Here is a 21,620-nt window from a genome sequence, read left to right on the forward strand (position 1 = left end):
GTGTGCCTGAGGCTAAGTAATTTCACCAGTCAACAGTGTATGAAATCCCTGCTCCGCTAAGCGATTCACAGTTACTCCTACAAACCACAGCATTGATGGATCCTACACTGGATTTCTCACAGGTAACACACCATGTCATAAAGGCCACTTGAAGCAGCAATGATAAATATCAAATATACTATACTATATTCCAACCTATGCATCTTACATTTGCAACACGCTGGCTGCTTACCTTCCACACAGTGCTCCACGTCTTCCAGGTTGCGCAGGGTAATCCTCATCAGACTTGAATTGAGCATAAGTTCGTTCCTGTGTTCTGGTCCCATGGACTCCGGAGCAGAGTTGAGAAAGAATATGCGAGTGTCGCCCATGGTTACCTGGTTGTCGCAGATGCCGGGGTTACCAAAGCCGCCGATCATCACTTTGTTGCTACCATCCTGGTTGGTGTTAGACTTTCCTTTCAAGTAGCGCCACACCCTGACCTTTAGCCAAACAACATCACAAAAAGCAGCATGTTTAGGTACTTTGACAAAAACATTTAAGTATGCACAGGGTCCAGTTCTGAGCAATCAGTCACAGTTTCACTAAAAGCATCCCCACTGTCACGTCAGTTTTTGTGATTGCAGCCTGCGTCTCTGACTCTACACTGAATGTTTCTACATACACAGCAACTAAAATATCGACCAACGTGTGAAATAACAGCGTTATTTAAAGTGAGAGATTATTTCCTGCCCCTTCGAAACTGTATGCACCCATTGAAAATGCATTACAGAAAGTGCAACAGAGAATGTTTTGTGCACAGGTCATGAGAAGGTTCGCCCCTTCTGCTACTTGTTAAATGTCTTATTTCAGCACATGGTGGTGGTTTCTGTCTTCAGGACAAGAGCCGTGTGCCTCTAATCTACAACCACATTCATTCAGTGAGAAACGGGAAGCCAGTGGGCTCCTGAGGAAAGAAGCAGCAAGAGAGCTGACCAAACACAACTTGTTTATTTTGACAGATTATAGAGTGGTCTACCACAAGTCAGTGATGGTGCAAAACTAAGTTTCTCAATGAATGGCCGTGGAATGAGGAGCAGAAGGCTGCTTCCTGACTGAAAATTTGCTTATTTGTGGAACAGTGGAAGGTTTTTTCACCATGTGCTATTATGTGGTTGACTGTAGATATATTAAAATACAAACAGAATTCTATTATATCACAGGTGTCATATAAGTGAATAATGACAATGTATGACTATACATCTTTAATTTATAAATACACCTTGCAGCACAGAACATTTTATTGTCTCTTAGAAAAATATGACAGTAAATATGACTTATTTAGGTAGGTGCTTTATGTGTTTCTTTGTTTTTTCAGGCATCCAATTACACATTATCGACTTTTATATCACTGTTAAAGCCATAAGTCATAAACGCTTAGTGTGAAAGGAAAGTGGTGCCATTTGTCTGCAGCACTGCAGAATAAATCATCATATCATCTTTGGTGCCACTTGTAAATTATTGGTTCCATGTTTTTAACATTTATGAGTGGAAATCTAGTGGGAGCTAAGGCCAGGGGCCACTAAGGGGCCAGTCTCCTGCTGAAGCATATTTGGAATGATTACATGCTTGGTTAGGCCTCCCTTGTATCTATGTAAGTGTGGGAATAAAAAAAAACACAATCCATCTATTCCTGAAGTGGATTCATTCTGTCAGTGTCCATGTAAGTGGTTCGTTTGTAAATTGTTGTTTCAGGGGAGCTGTGAGAGTTACAACACTACATTATGGGACTTCTACTTGTGCAGCCGACCCTCATAAGCAGGTGTCTGCTCCTTGAAGCAGTGCGCTCCTGCGGATACTTCACCCGACTCCGAAACCACAGTAAAGCACTCACCTTGCAATAGTAAGTATTGTGCACCGGGTCCACGTTCATTATTTCTTCCACCGTGCCGGTCAGAACCACGTTGGCCTCTTCTTCCCGGTCCTCCAGCTCTTTCTCCGGGCAACTTGCGGCGCAGCGCTGCCACAGAGCCACGAGCAGCCCCGCCAGGAGCAGCGCCGCCCGGCCGACCCCGACTGTCCGATGGGAACCCATGACCACCACACGGACGTAAGCCAAAAAAAAAAAAGAAAAGTAAACTTTCCTACAGTGAAATCCAAGAACAACTCCAAACTTTGCCGTGTGCGTTTAAATGCTGCCTCCTCTCTACAGTTTCCTACGGACGAGCAGAGTCTCTTTCACTCAGCAGCCCCGTTCGCCGCATCTGCAGCCCGGATTAAAAATCCCTCTCTCTGCCGCTACCGACTGGGAGACCAGGAGGGAAGAGAGGAAGGAGGAGGAAGGAGGAGGAAGGGGCAGGGAGCTCCGTCTTCAGGAATGCAGCGGCACTTGTCGCTCCCCCTCTCTTGTCCTCGCTCATGCACCCGGCCGCGGTGACGCGCCTGTATTTGCATGCAATCTGAATTGCTGATCCCACAAGTGAGGGTGAGTTGGGTGGTGGTGGTGGTGGTGGTGAGGGGGGGGTGGAGGGCTGCGCGACGAAATGCATGCAGAAAGTGCCTGTCCAACGCCGCCCCCACTTGGACAGACCGTGTCTTTACCTTCGGTCCCCACCAGCGCCAAACCCCTGACCACCCACAGCAGAGCATCCATCCCATCGTTGAGATTAAAGGGATCCGTTCTCACCCCCCAGTTCTACTTCTAGTTATAAATATGTCCAGTTTATTAGATATTATTCCTGCAGGAAGGAAGGAAGAAGCACATCTTAGGTTGATAAAGTGCACATAAAGCCACTCAACCTTTATAGTCACACATAACCGTACTGTGCCAATCTCACAGGGTCAACACTGAATCAAAAAAGTAAAAGTAAAGTGAAAACCGCTTCTGCAGGATCACTACCTCAATGATTGAACATCCACGTAAAACTGAGCTCTTTGCCTGAATGCAGGCAGATGCTAAACTCCCACAGTGTCACGTACTATTAAAGATTCCCCTTCATAATCATAAAATTTCCTATCTTTAAATCTGTAAATGTTGCCATATGGCTATTTTGTTAGAGCGGCAGGCAGTGCGTAAATTTCCACTCCTTAAAAGCTGTAATTTTAACTACCCTTCTATTCCTGGGAAAATGACAGGCTTGGTTATACACAGTTGCTAGAGAGGATATTTGTAGAAATTTGTTCAAGTAGGTCCTGAGCTCTGACAGCTGAGCTACCCCAAACAGACAACTGTCCTTTGAAGACAAAATTACACAGTTTGTCAGTGCTTTTTTTCTTTTTACAGATGAGCTGCACAAATCTCTACACACCATCTTTGGTCAGATAAAGCTAAATAAATGCGTTCCTAAATCAACAAGAGACAAACTGTGTGAACTGCTTTACTTGGCAGACAAGTAAATGGCAGACTGACGTTGTGGTCTTAAGAACATTTTCATTGACTTCCACATCCTAAATGAGCTTTATTGTATCACTAATGACTGGTTTGAACCAGAAAATGCACTGAATTCGAAAACATTTCCACCTCACGTTATTATTATGTATCATGAATGATATCTAATGCAGCAGTATATTGGTGTCACACAGTAATCAGTGCAGCAATTTGTGGACAAAACCAATCCTTCCATTGTTTCTGGTTTTAGTAAACAGTAATGAGTGTAAATTAGAACCACAGTGTTTTAAGAGTAACCATGATTCAACACATGACACAATGAGTGAGTTCTCCTGTTAAGTAAACATAAAGACTATGTAGAGAAAAATGTGACTGGCAGTGATGCAAACCACAGATCATCCAACTCATTTGCCGGCATGTTCAATATGACCAGCTTATGTTATCTGTGATCTGATTTGTCCTGCCCCAGATTGAACCTATTAGAAATGTGGCTATTTGGCTTATTCCTCAACATCCACTGTTGTGTAATCATTAACTAACCATACCGTCCCTCAATTAAATGTTTCTTTCTCACAGAAAATGAAAAGTAAGAGCTCCAGCGGCCAGTGACAACCATCACTTTTTACAGTGGATTTTAACAAGTAAGACTCCAGTAAACAGTGGTGGTGGTTCTGAGCCTTCAGAGCCCTCATCATTTAGCAAGCATGTGTTGGTAAAAGCTTATTTTTGTTTCAGTGCTGGTCTTTAGCAAAAACATATGCAATATGTGGCAGGCAGATTTTAGTCTTTCCCGTATAATTAAAAAGGCCTTGAGACAAGCATCAAGCGCTTTTGCAGATGCTGTTGTGGGGCCTTTTCTCTGTGGACACAGAACGCAATTACTAGAACATGACAACAGCAAGATCCCATTAAGAACCATGTCCCTGCTTTTCCAGTCATCTAATGACAGCACTAATTCCAGATCTTATACTTGCGCTTTTATTTATTATTGTGTAAGTAAATTTAGAGAGAAGGGTGAGATTTGAAAATGTCAAATATTTACATGAAATATCACCTCAGCATGGCAGCAATATCACAATGGTCTTAAACAAAAGCTATTCAGCTGTATTTTTAACTGTAGTGACAGTGAGGGATACTGTGGGATGCAATCATTATAATTTATTTTGACAAATAATGTTGATGGCTTACGCAGAGGAATCTGCAGCAGGTGAAAAGGGCTGACTCCATTTAGACGTGTGCCATTGGAAAGAAACCCGAGATACAACATTAACAGCCAAATTGTATGCAAAGCCCTGGGGCAGCATTTCACAGAGAAGCAGCTGCATTGCTGCACCCCTGTGTATCACTGCATCATAGTGAGTCCGAGAATCACTGTTCAGTTCAGTACTGAAAACCAATCCAACCTTTAGGTTTGTGTTTGAGTCATGTAAGTGATATCTTACAGTGTGTGCTACATACATAATGCATTAATCCTGCTTATTATTAGTTCTTCAGCATCTTGGTATTTAATTTTGTGTCTTTGATCAAGTGCATGTTTGTTCACTTCCCAGTGTGTCATGTTTTAAGTTGTTCTCATAGATAATGTGCAGACACTCACTTAGCATTGACCAATATGTGACGAACACATACACACTTTCCAAACTACACAGAGAGAACCGAAGCACACACACACGCATTCCAGTGTTATCAGACGAGGCTGCTGTAGCTCTTTAGTTTTTCCAGAGGACAGGCCCAGTCCCCTTTATCAGGTATCAGCATGAGAACAGAGGAGAACGCCGGCCCTGCTCGGCATCTATCTGCCTGAGACCACAGACATGGTGTCCAGTGTCCTGCACTACATCCTGTCTTTCATCTGGTGCCTCATTGTGCAAGTAACCTAGCTGGAGGATTAATGTAAATGTGTTCTTACTTACTTAATCTTTTATATGCAGATGTGAGAATGACGTCAAAGTCCCCAAAATGGTTAAATTTCCCTGGCAAAATGGCAAAAACATGTTAAATCTCTTTTCCCTAGAGAGAAACGTTTACATGCATAAATACTATTTATTACCTCATGACTTAAACATATGTTGTCTTAAATGTATATAGTAAAGTTTTTGATGGAAAATTACCTTTAAATATGAATTTTCATTTGAATATCCAATACTTGCCATAAATAAATAAATAACTTCAATACACAGTGCTAACATTGGCCCTCTAAAAGGTTCCAAGACACCTGTGAGCTGACAGATCTGAAAATAATCTGAAGGCATCAATAGACCTGGGTTCCTTCAGCCTGTCACCCTTTTCATGCTGGAACATAGACAAGAAAAAATAGGTTACCTGACCTGGTTGGGTAGTGAAGAGGTGAAACAAAGCAGCATCAGACACAAATGTTTGAATATTTTATAATAAAACAACAAATGAAAGAAATGACCTTGTATTATGTGCTGGTAGAAGATTCCCCAGAGAGCTACTGTCTGCATTTCATTGTCAGATTGTTTCAGAGGCCTGTAAATTAAAGTGTTATTGATTGTTTTGTATAAGACATTGCATATTTCTTGGTGGACTAAGCTGTTTAGGGTGTATATTAGGCATTGATGGACCTTTTCTAAACTCAGTAACACTCTGTTTAGACTGTGACTGTGTTTCCAGCACTTTCCTTGGACAAGCAATATAGGTACAAAAGCTGTGGCAGAAAACATCGCGTTTAGCAGTCTGCTAGTTTGCCAGACGGCCCTCTCCTTAGTGGCGTCAAGTCTAAACAGGAGAGGTGGTTTCACACCTGGTTTTATCCCTGCGCATTTGCCTGGAATGTCAGATAATTCAATGCCCTGTGAAACCTCTCCCATTTCAGGTTTTAGTCAGTAACTCTGCTATTTAAGGTTTTGAGCAGAGCTGAAATGTTTCTAGTTGGTGTCTATGGAACGAGCAGACAGGTATACTCACCATCTGGGTGGCTCTACGCAAATGCAAGCAAAAAAACCCTAAAGGCTCTTGAGGTTCTCCTCCACCATTAGTATCTGTCTTATCTCGATTATTGCCGTAAGGTTGAGTGGAGACACGATAAAGAAGTGTCAGTGAGGAACACCATGTAGAGTGTATCTGCCTCATTATAGATAGGGATCCTGCTGAAGTCCCCTCACTTCCTCATGTCACACATGGCGACTAAATTGCCTCCAAGAGAGGATTAAGTGTAAAATGTCTCCCCACAGTTAAATTGACTTAAGTCAGCCTCAAGGTCACATGGAGTGTTATACAATTACAGAAATTCCCCAGAATGGGGTTAAAAAAAGTCAAGTCATGTCAAGTGATATATTTCACCAAGTTTCCTGAAAATAATTATGTTTAAAATTAGCTGTGAACTGTTTATTGGATGAACTGACAGCAGGCAACCAGTGAAAGATAGCAAGCCAGCTCCAATTACTATTGGTTGGTTGCTAGACCTCTCCATCCATCTACTTTCTCTCCCGCCCAGCTCCAGCTCGTTTACGCAGAGTGGCCACAATTTACTGATGGCCATTTTGTCTAATGGATACCATTCATTCTTTCCCAGTGCTCTCTGTGGCAGGTACTTGCAAGAGTCCATTAGGAAATGAGTCCACTACAAACGCCCACAACCACACTGCAGATGAATGACAAGATCAAAAGCTGCCTCACTCCAACTTGTGCAGTCAGTGCCGTGGAGCTGATTTTATATTCTGTTGGCTGCTTCTGTTGTTAGATGCACAATGAGAACATTTTGATGTGAAACTGACTGATGCAATTTTAAAGCAGAGTGCAATCTACTTTCTGTTTGACATATTGAATCTTACCATAGCCAAAGGATTACATAGGAAGACAAAGGCTTGTTGTAGAAATGATGAGTAATGCTTATGCGGATATAACAACACTGTTTTAAGTCAGAGGCACCAGCAATCACTGTTTTACTCTTTGATTAAGTACTTTCTGATGCACAGGAACTCAGTGTCAGAGAGGATTCTCATTTCCATAAGCTAGCCTTAGGTTTCCTGCACTGTGATTCATGGATTAGCAATAGTGTTTGATCTATACATCTCTCCAAGGGGAAGGAAACTTTATCAATACAGTGAATGTGTATGTGTGTGTGTGTGTGTGTGCCCTTCAGGAAGCTGAGAAGTGTGCCAGAAGACAAGCTAAGCACTGTGACAAGAAAGTGCAGCATCATCATGGCCTCCTCGCCTGCAAACTTGATTTGGCCTAAAATGACTGCCCAGTTGCATTAGCTAATTACACACTCCATTGTCTCTGATCCCCTTTGCACTTTTTCACATGAATTCAGCCACATAGTTTAATTACTTTCCTGTACTGTCAGTATTTAATTTGGGCCTACTTGTATCCATCAAAAGGAAAACCAAGACTACTTACAAAGTTGCAGATCTGAGGAGATCAGATATAGAAATCTAAAAAAAACTAATCTCTCTGCAACATGCAGTTTTCAAACTAGGTCTAACAAGTGATGATGTTAGCTTCTTCACAATTATACAACGGTAGAGACTGTAGGTATAACTATGACATCTTTTCTCCAGAAAGACACCTCACTAAGCCAGCTTGTCACTGAGTAGAATAGCTTGGGTGAAATCCTCCACACTACAATATAGTCAATGTACCATTAAAATAAGATAAGATAAAAGAAATGTTATCACCATTTGTTCAGGTACAAGGTACATGCGCACACACACACACACACACACACACACACACACACACACACACACACACACACACACACACACACACACACACACATATGAAATACTGAACAGCCTCTTCAGTCAGGTTAAAGAGTAACAAAAACAGCAGAATTATGTTTACAAGACTATAATACAAACCTAATAATTACAAACAGAAACCACTTAGTAAGTCAAAGGATGGTATCAAAGGATGGTATCATCAAAACAATGTGGTTATCACAATATAAATAACTTCACAAAACAAAACAGTGTAAAATATGTCATAGTGTAGAACATTACAGACATTTTTCAGATTTCAGCTTCAACTTTCTAACTCTCAAGTATAGAAGGAGACCAAATGGTTTCCAAATTAAAATTGCACGCCTAATTTCATTCATTTCTACATCCAAGGTGGACTTGGTGGAGGTGCCAAACTGAGCACATTCACAGGTGTGTTGTCAGGGCAGGTGGGTAGATAAAGTCAGACCAGGATCCAGTGCTGGTCTGTGGCCAGGTAGGGAATGAGAGCCGCCCCCAGCACGTAGAACCAGATGTTACCTAATGAATCCTTGCCCAGGAATCTGTAACTCATACCTAATCCCCCCCTCCTACAGTACTTAACAAAAGTCCTGTGGAGGACTGAAATGACGAAGCAGCAAGAACACTGTGGTGGTGATGATGATGATGGGCTAAATCATACACTGCATGACAGGAGGGAAGGATAAAGGTGGGAAGGAATAGCAGATAGATGGTAAATAAATAAGGAGGGTAGAGCAGTAAATGCAGGAGTAAGTTTACCTTTTCAACTTCCACTCTCTTGTCCCTCAGTAGATGGAATGACAGGCTCCATCATAGGAGACGTAGTTCAAAAGCACAACTGAGTGAAAAGGCAAAGCAGAAAATAAACAGGACTGACAAGAGAGGAATCAAAGCCTCAGACTGGTGAAAGTGCACCCAACATCCTGTCTGTCACTTCACAGAGGAGGCCGGCTGCCTGTTAGGACAAGAGTCCTGGTGGCACAGAGCATGCATAAATTTGTTCTGCTTAAGTGGTTTTATGTGTGTGTTGAAATCAAGTGAGTGCATGTGTGTTTCATGTCCCTGACGCACCCTTCCGCCTGTCTTTCTTTCACTCTCACACACACATGCAAAAACTCTCCTGTGAAAACACGTGTCTGAAAGAAAGGTGAGTGTTGCTGATTGAGTGAGTCAGTGTCTCATCTGCAAAGTATGTCTGCCTCGGCCAAGCTCGAGAAAGACAGAAGAGCCCTTTGGGTGCAAAAGTGGGGCTCTGCGCCCCTCGCCAGCCCCACCTCCACGCTCGCAAACCCTCTCATTTTCTCCATGTAAAGTGCTGTAATGCTGCAGGGCTCTCTTTTGCTTCCCCTCCTTCAAAACCACATCTCTCTCTCTCTCTCTCTCACACACACACACACAATGTTTCACGTTTGCGGTGTCAGATGCAAACTGATGCTGCTGCATGTTGATTACCATATAAACCTGATTGGGGTTTAATTAACTTCATGTAACTTTGCATGTTAATTACCACATCACACGCCATTTATATCAACAATAACAATAACATGCATTCATGACATTTGCCATTATGTTCTCACTTTTTGGGATCATAATTGAACTCATACTCTTAGAATAATAAAAGGCTTCGTACTGCATAACACAAAGTAGTCATTCAAAAGCAAACCCCCGAAATCCCGGGAGAAAAAGTAGAATCTATTTTAATATAAATTAAGTAGAACACTATCAGAATAAAAGCTTTATTCTGAGTTTCTCTCATTTTGTAAACACGTTAAGTAAGCCACTTTGAGTCAAGGTGTTTCAGGGCACTATTCTGAGTACCAACTGCTTCTAATACTAAAATGAACAGTTTGAAATGAAAGACCACTTTAAAACAGATGCTTGGCATTAACCTTCGTTAAGCACCGGCCTTTCTTTTAGAGGCTTGTAAAGAGCATTTAGTTCAACTGCAGTTTTTTTTTACATAAAGGCTGCTGCTCTAGTGATTTAACTGAACAATTCTGAGGTGAATTCAGCACATAATGAATTTTGACCTGCTTTCCAGATCAGACCAAATGTGACTAATGACATCACAAGGATTTTTCTTTATTTATTTCGTAAGCCGTTTTAATTCCTTGCCTGAATGCAGTCCACATCAGCAAAAAGAAACCTGCATCTCAGTGCATGGCAGACTAAAGTCAAATTGCTGGCCACCCCACTGGCTCAGTGACCCACACCCCCATCGTGTTTAATAGCTCATTCATTTCATTCAAACCATACAGTAATCTTCATCAAGACACAAATGCAAAACTTATTAACTAACTAAATCATGAGTAAATAAATATACATCCCTGTTCCCACCAGTTTGTAACTGCCTGCTCACAATGAGGAATGGCAATTTCAACCCCCACCTGTGGGGGCGGTAATGCGCCAAAACGCGTGCAGAACACCAAAAAGTCAGGAAGATGCAGAAGAAACCGTGTGGCCGTAAGTTTAATTAATTTGAAACATTTTTTAAAACTTATTAACTCAGTCATCTCACACAGTTTGACACTAATTTGCCCTATGGCTTCTCCGTTGCCAGACACGGAGGCAGGCTAATGCTGGCAGCTAAAAGCTTGTTAGCCTGTTGCACATAGCTTCTGTCCTGTGGTCCCGATGCGTCAACTCGGCCGCCATGTTGGATCAGGGAAACCGCACTTTTCAATGTATGAATGTGTATGGAGGCAGAGGTTTATCCACAATTAAAAGCGTAATAACACGAATTTTATAGGATTTGTAAAGGGTTTTCACCTTCCCCATCCGGCCACCCTCAGGAAAATGTTCTTTGGGCGCCACTGTGTTGGAGAGGTGATGAGTCAGCTGATGAGTATAGCTTGAAAAATAGTTTCAACCCAGCTGTTCAAAGAGTAAAGTATACAATTGTAAAAACGTGTCAATTATTGCTGAGGCACCTTTCTTTCAAACTGGGCTTCATAGGATGCTTGGGACTTCCTACAGGATCTCAGGACTACTTAAAGTTCCCAGACTCCAGGCCGAGAACTGCTGATCCACTCAAGTGACTTTAAGAGCTAGATGTTTGTTTGCAAGAGGAAACATCTATCATATCATAACCTCAACATAATGATGGCTGAAATGTAAAAGATAATGATAATTATAGTTCATTTTATTGATGAAAATGCATTTGACATTTAGGGCCCAATTTCCTACAACTGAAAAATAAGAGGGTATGTGTGTAATTACTGTGTTGCACTGTGGTAAATGTCACTGTTCTCAGAGTTGCAATAAGTCCATGAGCTCAGCAATAAAAGGAAGTAGTTGGATTGGACAATGTCTCCCTCTTGTGTCTGAGATGTAGTCACACTGTGGTTAATAAAGCTGAAAATGAATTCTGCATGTAAGCCTATATTTCACATAGCCAGTTATCTCATGATATGCCAGTTTATTTTATTTCATACCTTGTGTAGAAGCACGATGTATCATGTAGTATACACACATAAGCTGGTGCTGACATGGTGCTGTTGCACACTGGAGTGTAATGTTCATATTTTTATTTTCTTTTGTGTGTATCATGCAGCTTATTCCTTTTCAGCTTCTAATTCTTTTTTATGGTTAATACAGCAGCATATAAATCTCTACAGCCCATTTATAATTTTACTGCATGTTAACAGTGTTTATCTCACCTCATCTTCATAACTCCTCACAATGAAAACACATTTCCATGATTGTAATAAGTTACAATAATTGCAGAGACTAAAACGTCTCACAGCTCAGTGCCATCTTAATTGCTCAGTTGATATTTCATGTCAAATTTTTATGTCATTTCACCATCATATTCAAAGTAAATACATTTTAAGTTTAGTTAGTTATAGTTCATGTTATATGTATTTCATTATACTTGATGCTCTATTTTTAATTCTATGTTACATTTATGACTGTTATGCTTGTATACCGGCCCTTTCCGACTGATTCATGTTCTTTTTCATTTGAGAGTAGTCATTTGATAAAATATCACTGCATGGAAAACTATGTAAATGCTCAGTTGCATCAGTAGTAAGTCATGTCAATGAGCTACCATGATAATTATGATAAATATACTAAAACCTATACACTATTGTAGAGGTTTCTTACATAACATTAATTTAACTTTAAACATCAATATTTTGTTACACCCACTGCAATTTAGGTGTGTTGGTAAACTATGCAAACTTTCAGCTTTTAGCAGCAATGAATCTTAAACCCATATTTTATTCACATCAGAACCGAAAACTAAATGTTTACACTGACATATTGTACTGTGTGAACTGTGCCAAAAATCCAAATTAATGCCAAACCTTCTGGACTAAAGAGTGACCTACCTACCCAGTGTAAAAACCTGCATCTATTGGCCTGTGATGGAATGGAGGTACATTAGTGCATATGAGGCAGCTTGCACATCTGGAAAGGAATCCAGACAAAAACAACATCTTTTTCAGGGAAGGCCTTACGTATTTCAGCAGGACAATACTAAACCACATACTTCATCAACAGGCCTGCAGTGCAGACTGTGATGGCTGCATGTTGCTCTTTTAAGAGCCCAGAATATTACTTAATTTTTTTAATTGCTTTTGTTTAATCAAAACTAATAAACATTAGCTATATCAGGTGTGTTTCAGACAATGCCTGATTTGTAAATGTGTGCTGTTATGTGGGATCCTGTTCAGAGGGGTTAATAACTTTGAGACTGCAGTAATTATTAAAAGTTGCATGGTGTGTTAACAACTTGAAAGACTAGTTGTCTTAAGCTGTTTAAATTGTTCTTGTGCTTTTTGTTTATTATAAATGGCTAAAAAGATGCAAATTCCATGGATTTATAAAAATTCATGCGGGTTGCGTTCAGCTCTGCGCAGGTTGCGCAACTCGCGCAACTCCGCGCTTGTGAAGTTTGCTGTGTGCACTGCTGGAGTCTGTCCAACTGAACTGATAGATACCTTGAGGTAGCTAACATAACTCTGTAAAGGAAAATACCTTTTACAATGAGAGATATTCTGCAAGAGCCGAATAGCAGTTAGGTGGCCGACTTATTAATATATACAGGTAAGTGGTACAAAGTGACTTTACAGCCTTGGTAACGATTTGCTTGATAGCTGACCGTTAGCGTTAACATTAGCTAATGCTAGCTAAACAAAACCGGCATGATTAACGTTAGCTACCCACGAAGCTTCGAATTAGCCTCTACAAGACAGTGTGCGTGTCATTTATATAATAATGACACGAATAGTGCTTGTCTTAGCTTTCGATTTAGTAAGATTAACAGTTTGTTTTACTACCGATAGCTCACCAGGCACGTTAGCTAACGTTAGCAGGAACGTCAGCTAACAACAACACTGACCTGCTGTGCACAACTAAGGCGAATCATCGATCTCATTGTATTGGATTTATACTTGCGATTATTCTTTATATGTCTTTGTTTTAACAACCGAAAACATTGTGTGGAAAGCTTATAACGTTTCATTTTATGTGTCTCCTTCAGGGTAACGTTAGGCCATCCCAATGGTGATCATGTCAGGTACAGCCACTGTGCTGCAACAGTTTGTCAGTGGGCTGAAGAGTCGAAATGAAGACACCAGAGCAAAATCTGCCAAAGACCTGCAGCACTATGTCACCACAGAACTCAGAGAGGTAACACCAGAAAGCCATGCTCATAATATTAGTCTGGCATGAGGACTTCATTGCAATATAATACAATTGAGCCAGTGTTGTTGCATAGTTGTGGGTTAGTCAACTGTTTACATGGTTTCAGTGGTGAAGTGAAACTTCACTGGTTCAACGTAAAATGTAGAGACATATTTACCTTTCTTAGAATTTGTAGACGTTTTTTAAACTTTCAGTACAAGTCATCATAAATTGTAACTGCGTTACAAATGCTGGTTTGAGTGTGCTGCTGGTTTTGTGCCCTTCACAGTTAAGCCAGGATGAATCCACTACATTCTATGATGAATTAAACCACCACATATTTGAGCTGGTATCCAGCTCTGATGTGAATGAGAAGAAAGGAGGAATTCTTGCCATTGGTAAGGCATAGACACTATCATGTAGAATTTTAACTTGCATTATAAATTTGAGTTTGTTAAAAAAATAATCTCAAGATAATTTCTTGCTAATAGTGCAAAACAGTATACATAGTTAATTTATATACATTAAAACAGAATATAACTGTTAATTTCTTCCAGTGAGCCTGATTGGAGTTGAGGGAGGCAATGCCACCAGGATCAGCCGTTTTGCCAACTACCTGCGCAACCTCCTTCCTTCCAGTGACCCTGTGGTTATGGAGATGGCCTCTAAAGCCATGGGCCACCTGTCTATGGCTGGGGACACCTTTACTGCTGAGTATGTGGAGTTTGAGGTAAAGAGGGCCCTGGAATGGCTGGGAGCAGACCGGAATGAAGGCAGACGCCATGCTGCAGTAAGTGTTGTTGTTGTTGTACAAATACCACTAATACTACTTATTAGGATTGGAGAAGGAGGGCAGATGATAATGTGATTCAGGAGTGTCCATTGCATGTTCCACACATTTTTATTTTTGACTCACTGCACTAGTCTTATTTGACAGTAGTTTGACAGTAGTACCTCTGTGAAGACCTCAGTCATTGCTTTTGAGCAGACAATGGTAGATTTAACCCTGTGTGGAATAACAGTTTAAAAGATGTGAATGTCTTTCTGAAGCAAATAATAGCTGATAGCATTGTGATGATAGCAGACATCAACATAAGAAATGGACATTTCTTAAAGCAATTGAAATACTTGGTATACACTTAAAAATGTTTTAATTAATGTTGTAATTGGAACAAATCTGGGTTGAGATAATGTTCTGTTTTGCAGTTTGATTTTATGACTCAGGATGATAATCAAAATACAGTTGTTTTACTAGGTGAATTGAATTAAAACATACCCTGTGACTATGTTATATAACCAAGAATCCAGTCATGCTGTGAGTTAAACAGTCATTTTATCAAGAGGGGGAACGTCAACACTGCATATTAATGCATTTATGCTCACTGTAGGAGTAATCATCACAGTAGTATTTCTGAATGACTTCAGTTTCAGTGGCACAATTTTGTACACATCAGGGTATGTATTTTTCTTGACTTGAATACTTGGTTTATGTGAACTATCAACTATGTTCTGAAACACTCCACTCTTCCAGTGGTTTGTCATTTACACACCTACAATGAGTACTACTTCATTTGACGCTAAGTAGTATGAGGTTTGCATTTTACCTCCTATGCTATTTTGAAGCTAAAGCGATAAGTGCCCTCCCATGTTATTCTTATGTTCCTACTGTTACACCTAGCTAGAAACTATTCAGAACTGGATTTTAGTGGTTTACATTTATTTACACTGTGAAGAATTGACAAAAACGTTTTTGTCTGTTTTAGGTACTGGTGTTGAGGGAGTTGGCTGTGAGTGCACCCACCTTCTTCTTTCAGCAAGTGCAGCCTTTCTTTGATAACATCTTTTATGCAGTATGGGACCCCAAGCAGGCTATTCGAGAAGGGGCTGTATCTGCCCTGCGAGCCTGTCTTATCCTCACCACACAGAGGGAGACCAAGGAAATGCAAAAACCACAGTGGTACAAAGTACGACAATATGTTTTTGGGTTTAAAGTATCATTTCTTAGCATATGTTGTATTTTCCAGGGGAAACCTTATGTAGAAGTCAACGTGAGTATTTGTTCTTCTGTAACAGCAAACCTTTGAGGAGGCAGAGAAAGGCTTTGATGAGACTTTGGCCAAAGAGAAAGGGATGAATCGTGATGACAGGGTCCATGGTGCTCTTCTGATCCTTAATGAGCTGGTTCGCATTAGCAGCATGGAAGGAGAGGTGAGTTCTGATTTGATTGCAGACAAATTCCCAAACCCAGAAGTAAAACATTCCTTTCACTGTTATATTTGTATGACAGCGCATGCGTGAAGAGATGGAGGAGATCACACAGCAGCAACTGGTCCATGATAAGTACTGCAAGGAACTGATGGGATTTGGAACCAAACCTCGTCATATCACACCCTTCACTAGCTTCCAGTCAGTGCAGCCACAGCAGTCCAATGCCCTCCTGGGCTTACTGGGCTACAGCACGCCTCAGGGCTTCCTCAGCTTTGGAGCCACACCAGTACCAGCCAAGACTTCACTGGTGGAAAGCCGATACTGCCGTGAGCTGATGGAGGAGAGATTTGACCAGGTAGGTTTGGTAGTAGAAGCCTCAGATGTCCAAGATTGCAACAGTGGCTTTAGTAATTTCTTAATCTGGTGATAATCTCTTAGAATGAGTGATTTCTTCAACAGCTTATACAGCAATTTCACTGTCACAACAACAGTCCCCTCCTGGGACTCATTCTAGGTTTGGATCCAGAACTATGATTAGTTCCAGTAGGGGCCACTAAGTTCTTCATTACCCTACTTAATACTTGGTCTTTAGTCTATATATACACACAGCACATGCAGCTGTCCTGATGAAGGGCAAAGTGACTGAAATGTCATAAATTGACAGTTAATGAGAGTTGTCTCTTTTTTATGGGTGTAAAGTCATAAAAACGATGGCAGCAGTGGTCTTTTGAAGATAATTAACTATGTCGCAAGTCCTGTTCTATATTGAGTATCACATAAATCATAGTTCACACAACCTTTATAATGTGCTTCATCCAGGTGTGTCGGTGGGTGCTGAAATACAAGACCAGTAAAAACCCTCTCATTCAGATGACCATTCTCAACCTGCTTCCACGCCTGGCTGCTTTCCAGCCACATACCTTCACAGGTGGGACTACTTTATGTTTGACTGTCATCCAACATCTAATCAAATCCATGTTGGACACAGTAACTTGCAGCCACTCTTTCCCACCACAGTATCCACTAGTCTTAATCGTGTTTTCCTGATATCACCAGCCAGTTGATTTGTGTTGTAAATCAACTGACTGCATTGCTGTAAAAAGCCCATCTGTGTTTAATCATTTGCATTGTGTTTTCCCATCCTATGTGCAGACCAGTACCTGTCAGACACTATGGGCTACCTGCTGGGCTGTTTGAAGAAGGAAAAGGAGAGAACAGCAGCTTTCCAGGCTCTTGGGCTTCTTGTAGTGGCAGTAAGGACAGAAATCCAGCCATACCTCTCGAAGGTCCTTGAGATCATAAAGGCTGCTCTGCCACCCAAGGACTTTGCACATAAGTCAGTACCAGTAAAAAAAGAGCTTTTGTCATGACAAATTTTAAGAAGCACTCTATTTTATAGGTTTTTGGTGTTGTATGAGTTTGTTTTCAATCTCTAAGTACTACCTAAACTTAAATTCTGTTAAATGTATATTTTGGTGACGTATTTACTGATGCAGTGGAGCTGTTTTAAGAGAATTTTGGAAAACTGTCTAGTAAAGGAAACATTCCTTTATAATGTTTCCTTTATATTGTCTCCTTCTGGTCTCTCATGTGCACAGGAGGCAAAAGACCATGCAGGTGGATGCTACAGTTTTCACTTGTATCAGCATGCTTTCCAGAGCCATGGGTCCCAGTATCCAGCCTGACATCAAAGAGCTGCTGGAGCCAATGCTGGCAGTGGGCCTCAGGTAAGATAGAATAATTCCACCACTATGTAAAAAAAAAATGTAACTTTCACAGTTTTATCTGTCAGATTTATTACAAGGGTTTAAATTCAGAGTTTGTTGACAAACACACCACTGCACATTTCTTGCCCTTATTTAAAGATAATGAATTTGATCAAACTGGGTTTGTCCTTTCTATCTTGTTCATCTAGTCCTGCACTGACAGCAGTGCTGTACGATTTAAGTCGTCAAATCCCCCAGTTGAAGAAGGACATCCAGGATGGTCTACTGAAGATGCTTTCCCTGGTGCTGATGCATAAGCCACTGCGTCACCCTGGCATGCCCAAAGGCTTGGCTCACCAGTTGGCATCACCAAGCCTCACAAACATCCCAGAGGCAAGTGACGTTGGAAGCATTACACTGGCCCTACGCACACTGGGAAGCTTTGAATTTGAAGGTAAGAGCCTTGAAAATGCACTTTAAAAGTATTGCGTCCAAAGCAGAACTTTGAGGAGGAATAAAGCCACAATGTGTTAACATTTTATTATGCAAATATATCTTTTTCCATATTTATTACATGACTGTATGTATTTCAGAAGTAACTAGCATCTTAACATCCAATATAAATGTGGTTATCAGTGGTGGTTGATTGGTTGATTACTTCAATGGTATCATTGGTGGCAAAATCCAGTTCAGGTGGGAGATGAAAACTGTAAATTGAACTCACTCACGCATTCAGTTTTCAGCTTAATATGTTAAAACAATAATTCCTTGCATTTTGTTAGTGTATGTCCTGTGGTCGAGGCATTGCAGCACACCAAAAACACTCATGTTTAACTCTTTCACTTTTTTTTTCTTACACTAGGACACTCTCTCACCCAGTTTGTGCGTCACTGTGCGGATCACTTCCTAAACAGTGAGCACAAGGAGATCCGGATGGAGGCAGCTCGAACCTGCTCACGCCTTCTCACCCCCTCTATCCACCTGATCAGTGGTCATGTTGTCAGCCAGACTGCTGTGCAGGTTGTTGCAGATGTGCTCAGCAAGCTGCTAGTTGTTGGAATCACTGACCCAGGTAACACACGATAGAATGAAAGGGGCAGAAGTACCCCATAGATTTAGTTTGTATTTAATTGATAATGATTTATCAAGGTCTCTAAGACATTTGATTATATAATTTAGCATTTTGACATGACAGTGCACAGCTGTAATGATCCATGATCAAAAATGTAAGAACAAGAAAAAGTAGAGTGACCCTTTCATAATTGTTTTTAATGACCTTCTTATCTCTTGCTGCACAGATCCAGATATTCGATACTGTGTGTTGGCATCTCTTGATGAGCGTTTTGATGCTCACCTTGCCCAAGCTGAGAACTTACAGGCATTATTTGTTGCACTGAATGATGAGGTGTTTGAGATCAGAGAGCTGGCTATCTGTACAATTGGACGCCTCAGCAGCATGAACCCTGCCTTTGTCATGCCATTCCTACGTAAGATGCTTATCCAGGTAGGTACTATTAATAAATACATGTGATATTTCTGGCTTACCTTGTTTATAAATTACCATGCTATTTTTAATAGAGAGCATGGTAATTAAAAATATATATTTTACACATCAGTGCATAAACAGTATATTCACCATGGTTATCAGCTTTTGTTACTTTTATCACCTTAAGATGGCACCAAAGCCCATTGTATTTGAAGCTTAAAGAATTTCACCTTTACACCAACTACAACATGACATATTCTGTTTTTTAAGATGGTGTGATTGGGGCTGTCTTTGTGTTGCAACTCCCATAACACAATCATGTACACTAGATATGAACCCTATTAAAATGTATTCCAAGTAGACAAGAGTTGGTGCTATCTGCTTAACTCTGTGTTGAATTTTGTTGCAGATCTTAACAGAGTTGGAGCACAGTGGTGTTGGCAGGAACAAAGAGCAGAGTGCTCGCATGCTTGGTCATCTAGTTTCCAATGCCCCCCGTCTCATACGGCCGTATATGGAGCCCATCCTCAAGGTACAGCTCTAGTAATTCATCGTGAACATTTGAAGTGCTAGAATGTAAACCAGGCTGTTAACAGGGAGGAGCACATACTGAGTATATTTTTTCTGTCCTTTACAAGTTTTTCCAAAACATTTACTAATTGTAAAACCTAACATAGGTGTTAAATAGGTTAAGTGACTTCTACTTTCTCTATTTTTCATTTTTGCAGGCTCTCATCCTCAAGCTTAAAGATCCAGACCCCAACCCTGGAGTGGTCATTAGTGTCCTTGCAACCATTGGCGAGTTGGCTCAGGTAGGGCTGCATTTCCGCATTTCATGGGATTTTCATATGAGCAGAATTGATTGCCTCTGTGCATTTTTACAGTTTTTAGTCTTTAGCAAATTATTTAAGCTTGTCCTTTTCTGAAAATAGACAGTATATCCCCACCCATGGTTGACTGCCTTGCTCCACCCTGTCTAGGTAGTTCCATGGTCCTCTCAGATGAGTCAGGAAAACAAAGTTAAAGGCAGGGACACCCTGCAGTACAGACAGAGTGCAGGAGATGCTCAGCTAGATCAAATGTTGACAGTTGGCTCAATGCAGGAAGAGGCAGAAGTCCAGCTCTTCAGGAACTCACAGAGGAAGATACAAGAAAATGTAGGAAATAACAGGTCAACCTAGGTTTTGTAATCAAAGATTTATACTACCAGAAAGCACATGTGTGTAGAATTCAAAAAAATACATTAACACAATGCAGTAAATGTCATTACTGTCATGTCATGCCATGTCTTCACTCATGTGACTCATGGACACTGAGATGTAGAGATTGAAATCAACACACATAGATTTCCAAGTTTCACAGGCAATTTCCAGCAACCAAAAATAAATATTTTCAGAACAATTAGATGAATGCTTTCAGCAACATCAGGTTCTTCACAGAAGGGCTATGGATTCATATGATTATATTAAACAGGACCACTAGTCAGAGTAATGGAAAACAGTGTTCAAAACAATAATTCACTCCCTTTTAGATTTTGGAAGCTCTTATTGACAGAAATCTGGACATATAAGATTTCCACTGTTTTAGTTTTCCCATCTTTCTCTGACAGGTGAGTGGCCTGGAGATGAGGAAGTGGATGGACGAGCTTTTTCCAATCATCATGGACATGTTGCAGGACTCCTCTTCGTTGGCTAAGCGACAGGTATGTGAGGAAAATGAATAACCTGCTGCAACTGGAATTAATTATTTTTCTCATTTCTCCTCAGTTTTTTGGGTACAGCAAATCATCTTCTGGAAACATTACTGCATGTAATTTGTGTTGTTATGTTTTAGATTGTACTGTTATTTCTTGCCTAAACATCATTTTGTGCAGGATTAATCATTCAAAATTATTAACCAGTGGCCTATCAGTAACTAGGCTAGGCTGGGCAAACAGGATTCTTGTCCTGACTGATTAGAAGGGATTTTAATTTACACTTTGAAAACAGAATACAATAAACCATAACAATAAAATCAAATTAAAATATAGTTGCGTTGCATTGATTGCTTAATAGATATATTGTATTACTGATGTAAGTACTCATGTAAACATTCATTGTACTGCGTTGTAAGTGTGCTTAATTCTGCTCTATTAATAGTTTTAACAATGACAATGCTCAAAGTGAATCTGCTTGCAACTTTCCACCAGGTGGCACTGTGGACACTGGGCCAGCAAGTGGCTAGTACAGGCTATGTGGTGGAGCCTTACCGCAAGTACCCCTCCCTTCTAGAGGTGTTGCTCAACTTCCTCAAGACAGAACAAAACCAAGGCATCAGGAGAGAGGTATGTACAGGTGTCGGGTCTCCATCTTGACTCCAAAGCCTTTGCTTCCTCACAGCTGTCAAAAACAAACGAAGGTGTGTTTAGATGGATTGACTTTGACCAGTGAGTTATAATCACATGCCTATGTACAGTATGAGATCATGTACACTTTTCATAGTTTTCCAGAGCTATGTGGAATGCTGTAATGCAC

At 40.6% G+C, this 21,620-nt stretch overlaps 2 protein-coding genes across 3 annotated transcripts in view; one reads left to right on the forward strand and one right to left on the reverse strand.

Annotated features, from left to right (window-relative positions):
* agrn (agrin) overlaps nt 1–2,358 on the reverse strand; it is a 217,163-nt gene extending 214,805 nt beyond the window's left edge. For both annotated transcript variants that reach the window (XM_026366877.1, XM_026366875.1), the window contains exons 1-2: nt 1,874–2,358; nt 233–482 (exon numbers count right to left, since the gene is read on the reverse strand). In XM_026366877.1, the coding sequence (XP_026222662.1) occupies nt 233–482; nt 1,874–2,074 (451 nt within the window). In that variant the 5' untranslated portion in view covers nt 2,075–2,358. The remainder of the gene's footprint in view (nt 1–232; nt 483–1,873) is intronic.
* A 10,617-nt stretch (nt 2,359–12,975) lies between these two features.
* mtor (mechanistic target of rapamycin kinase) overlaps nt 12,976–21,620 on the forward strand; it is a 66,562-nt gene continuing 57,917 nt past the window's right edge. Inside the window, exons 1-17 of the mRNA XM_026367347.1 lie at nt 12,976–13,128; nt 13,565–13,713; nt 13,997–14,105; nt 14,265–14,497; nt 15,471–15,671; nt 15,781–15,915; nt 15,995–16,270; nt 16,735–16,843; nt 17,068–17,251; nt 17,514–17,642; nt 17,831–18,075; nt 18,484–18,693; nt 18,920–19,125; nt 19,517–19,639; nt 19,836–19,919; nt 20,717–20,809; nt 21,296–21,430. Of these exons, the coding sequence (XP_026223132.1) occupies nt 13,585–13,713; nt 13,997–14,105; nt 14,265–14,497; nt 15,471–15,671; nt 15,781–15,915; nt 15,995–16,270; nt 16,735–16,843; nt 17,068–17,251; nt 17,514–17,642; nt 17,831–18,075; nt 18,484–18,693; nt 18,920–19,125; nt 19,517–19,639; nt 19,836–19,919; nt 20,717–20,809; nt 21,296–21,430 (2,601 nt within the window). The 5' untranslated portion in view covers nt 12,976–13,128; nt 13,565–13,584. The remainder of the gene's footprint in view (nt 13,129–13,564; nt 13,714–13,996; nt 14,106–14,264; nt 14,498–15,470; nt 15,672–15,780; nt 15,916–15,994; nt 16,271–16,734; nt 16,844–17,067; nt 17,252–17,513; nt 17,643–17,830; nt 18,076–18,483; nt 18,694–18,919; nt 19,126–19,516; nt 19,640–19,835; nt 19,920–20,716; nt 20,810–21,295; nt 21,431–21,620) is intronic.

Source organism: Anabas testudineus, chromosome 7, assembly GCF_900324465.2.
Source record: "Anabas testudineus chromosome 7, fAnaTes1.2, whole genome shotgun sequence".
In the NCBI taxonomy this organism is placed as follows: Eukaryota; Metazoa; Chordata; class Actinopteri; order Anabantiformes; family Anabantidae; genus Anabas; species Anabas testudineus.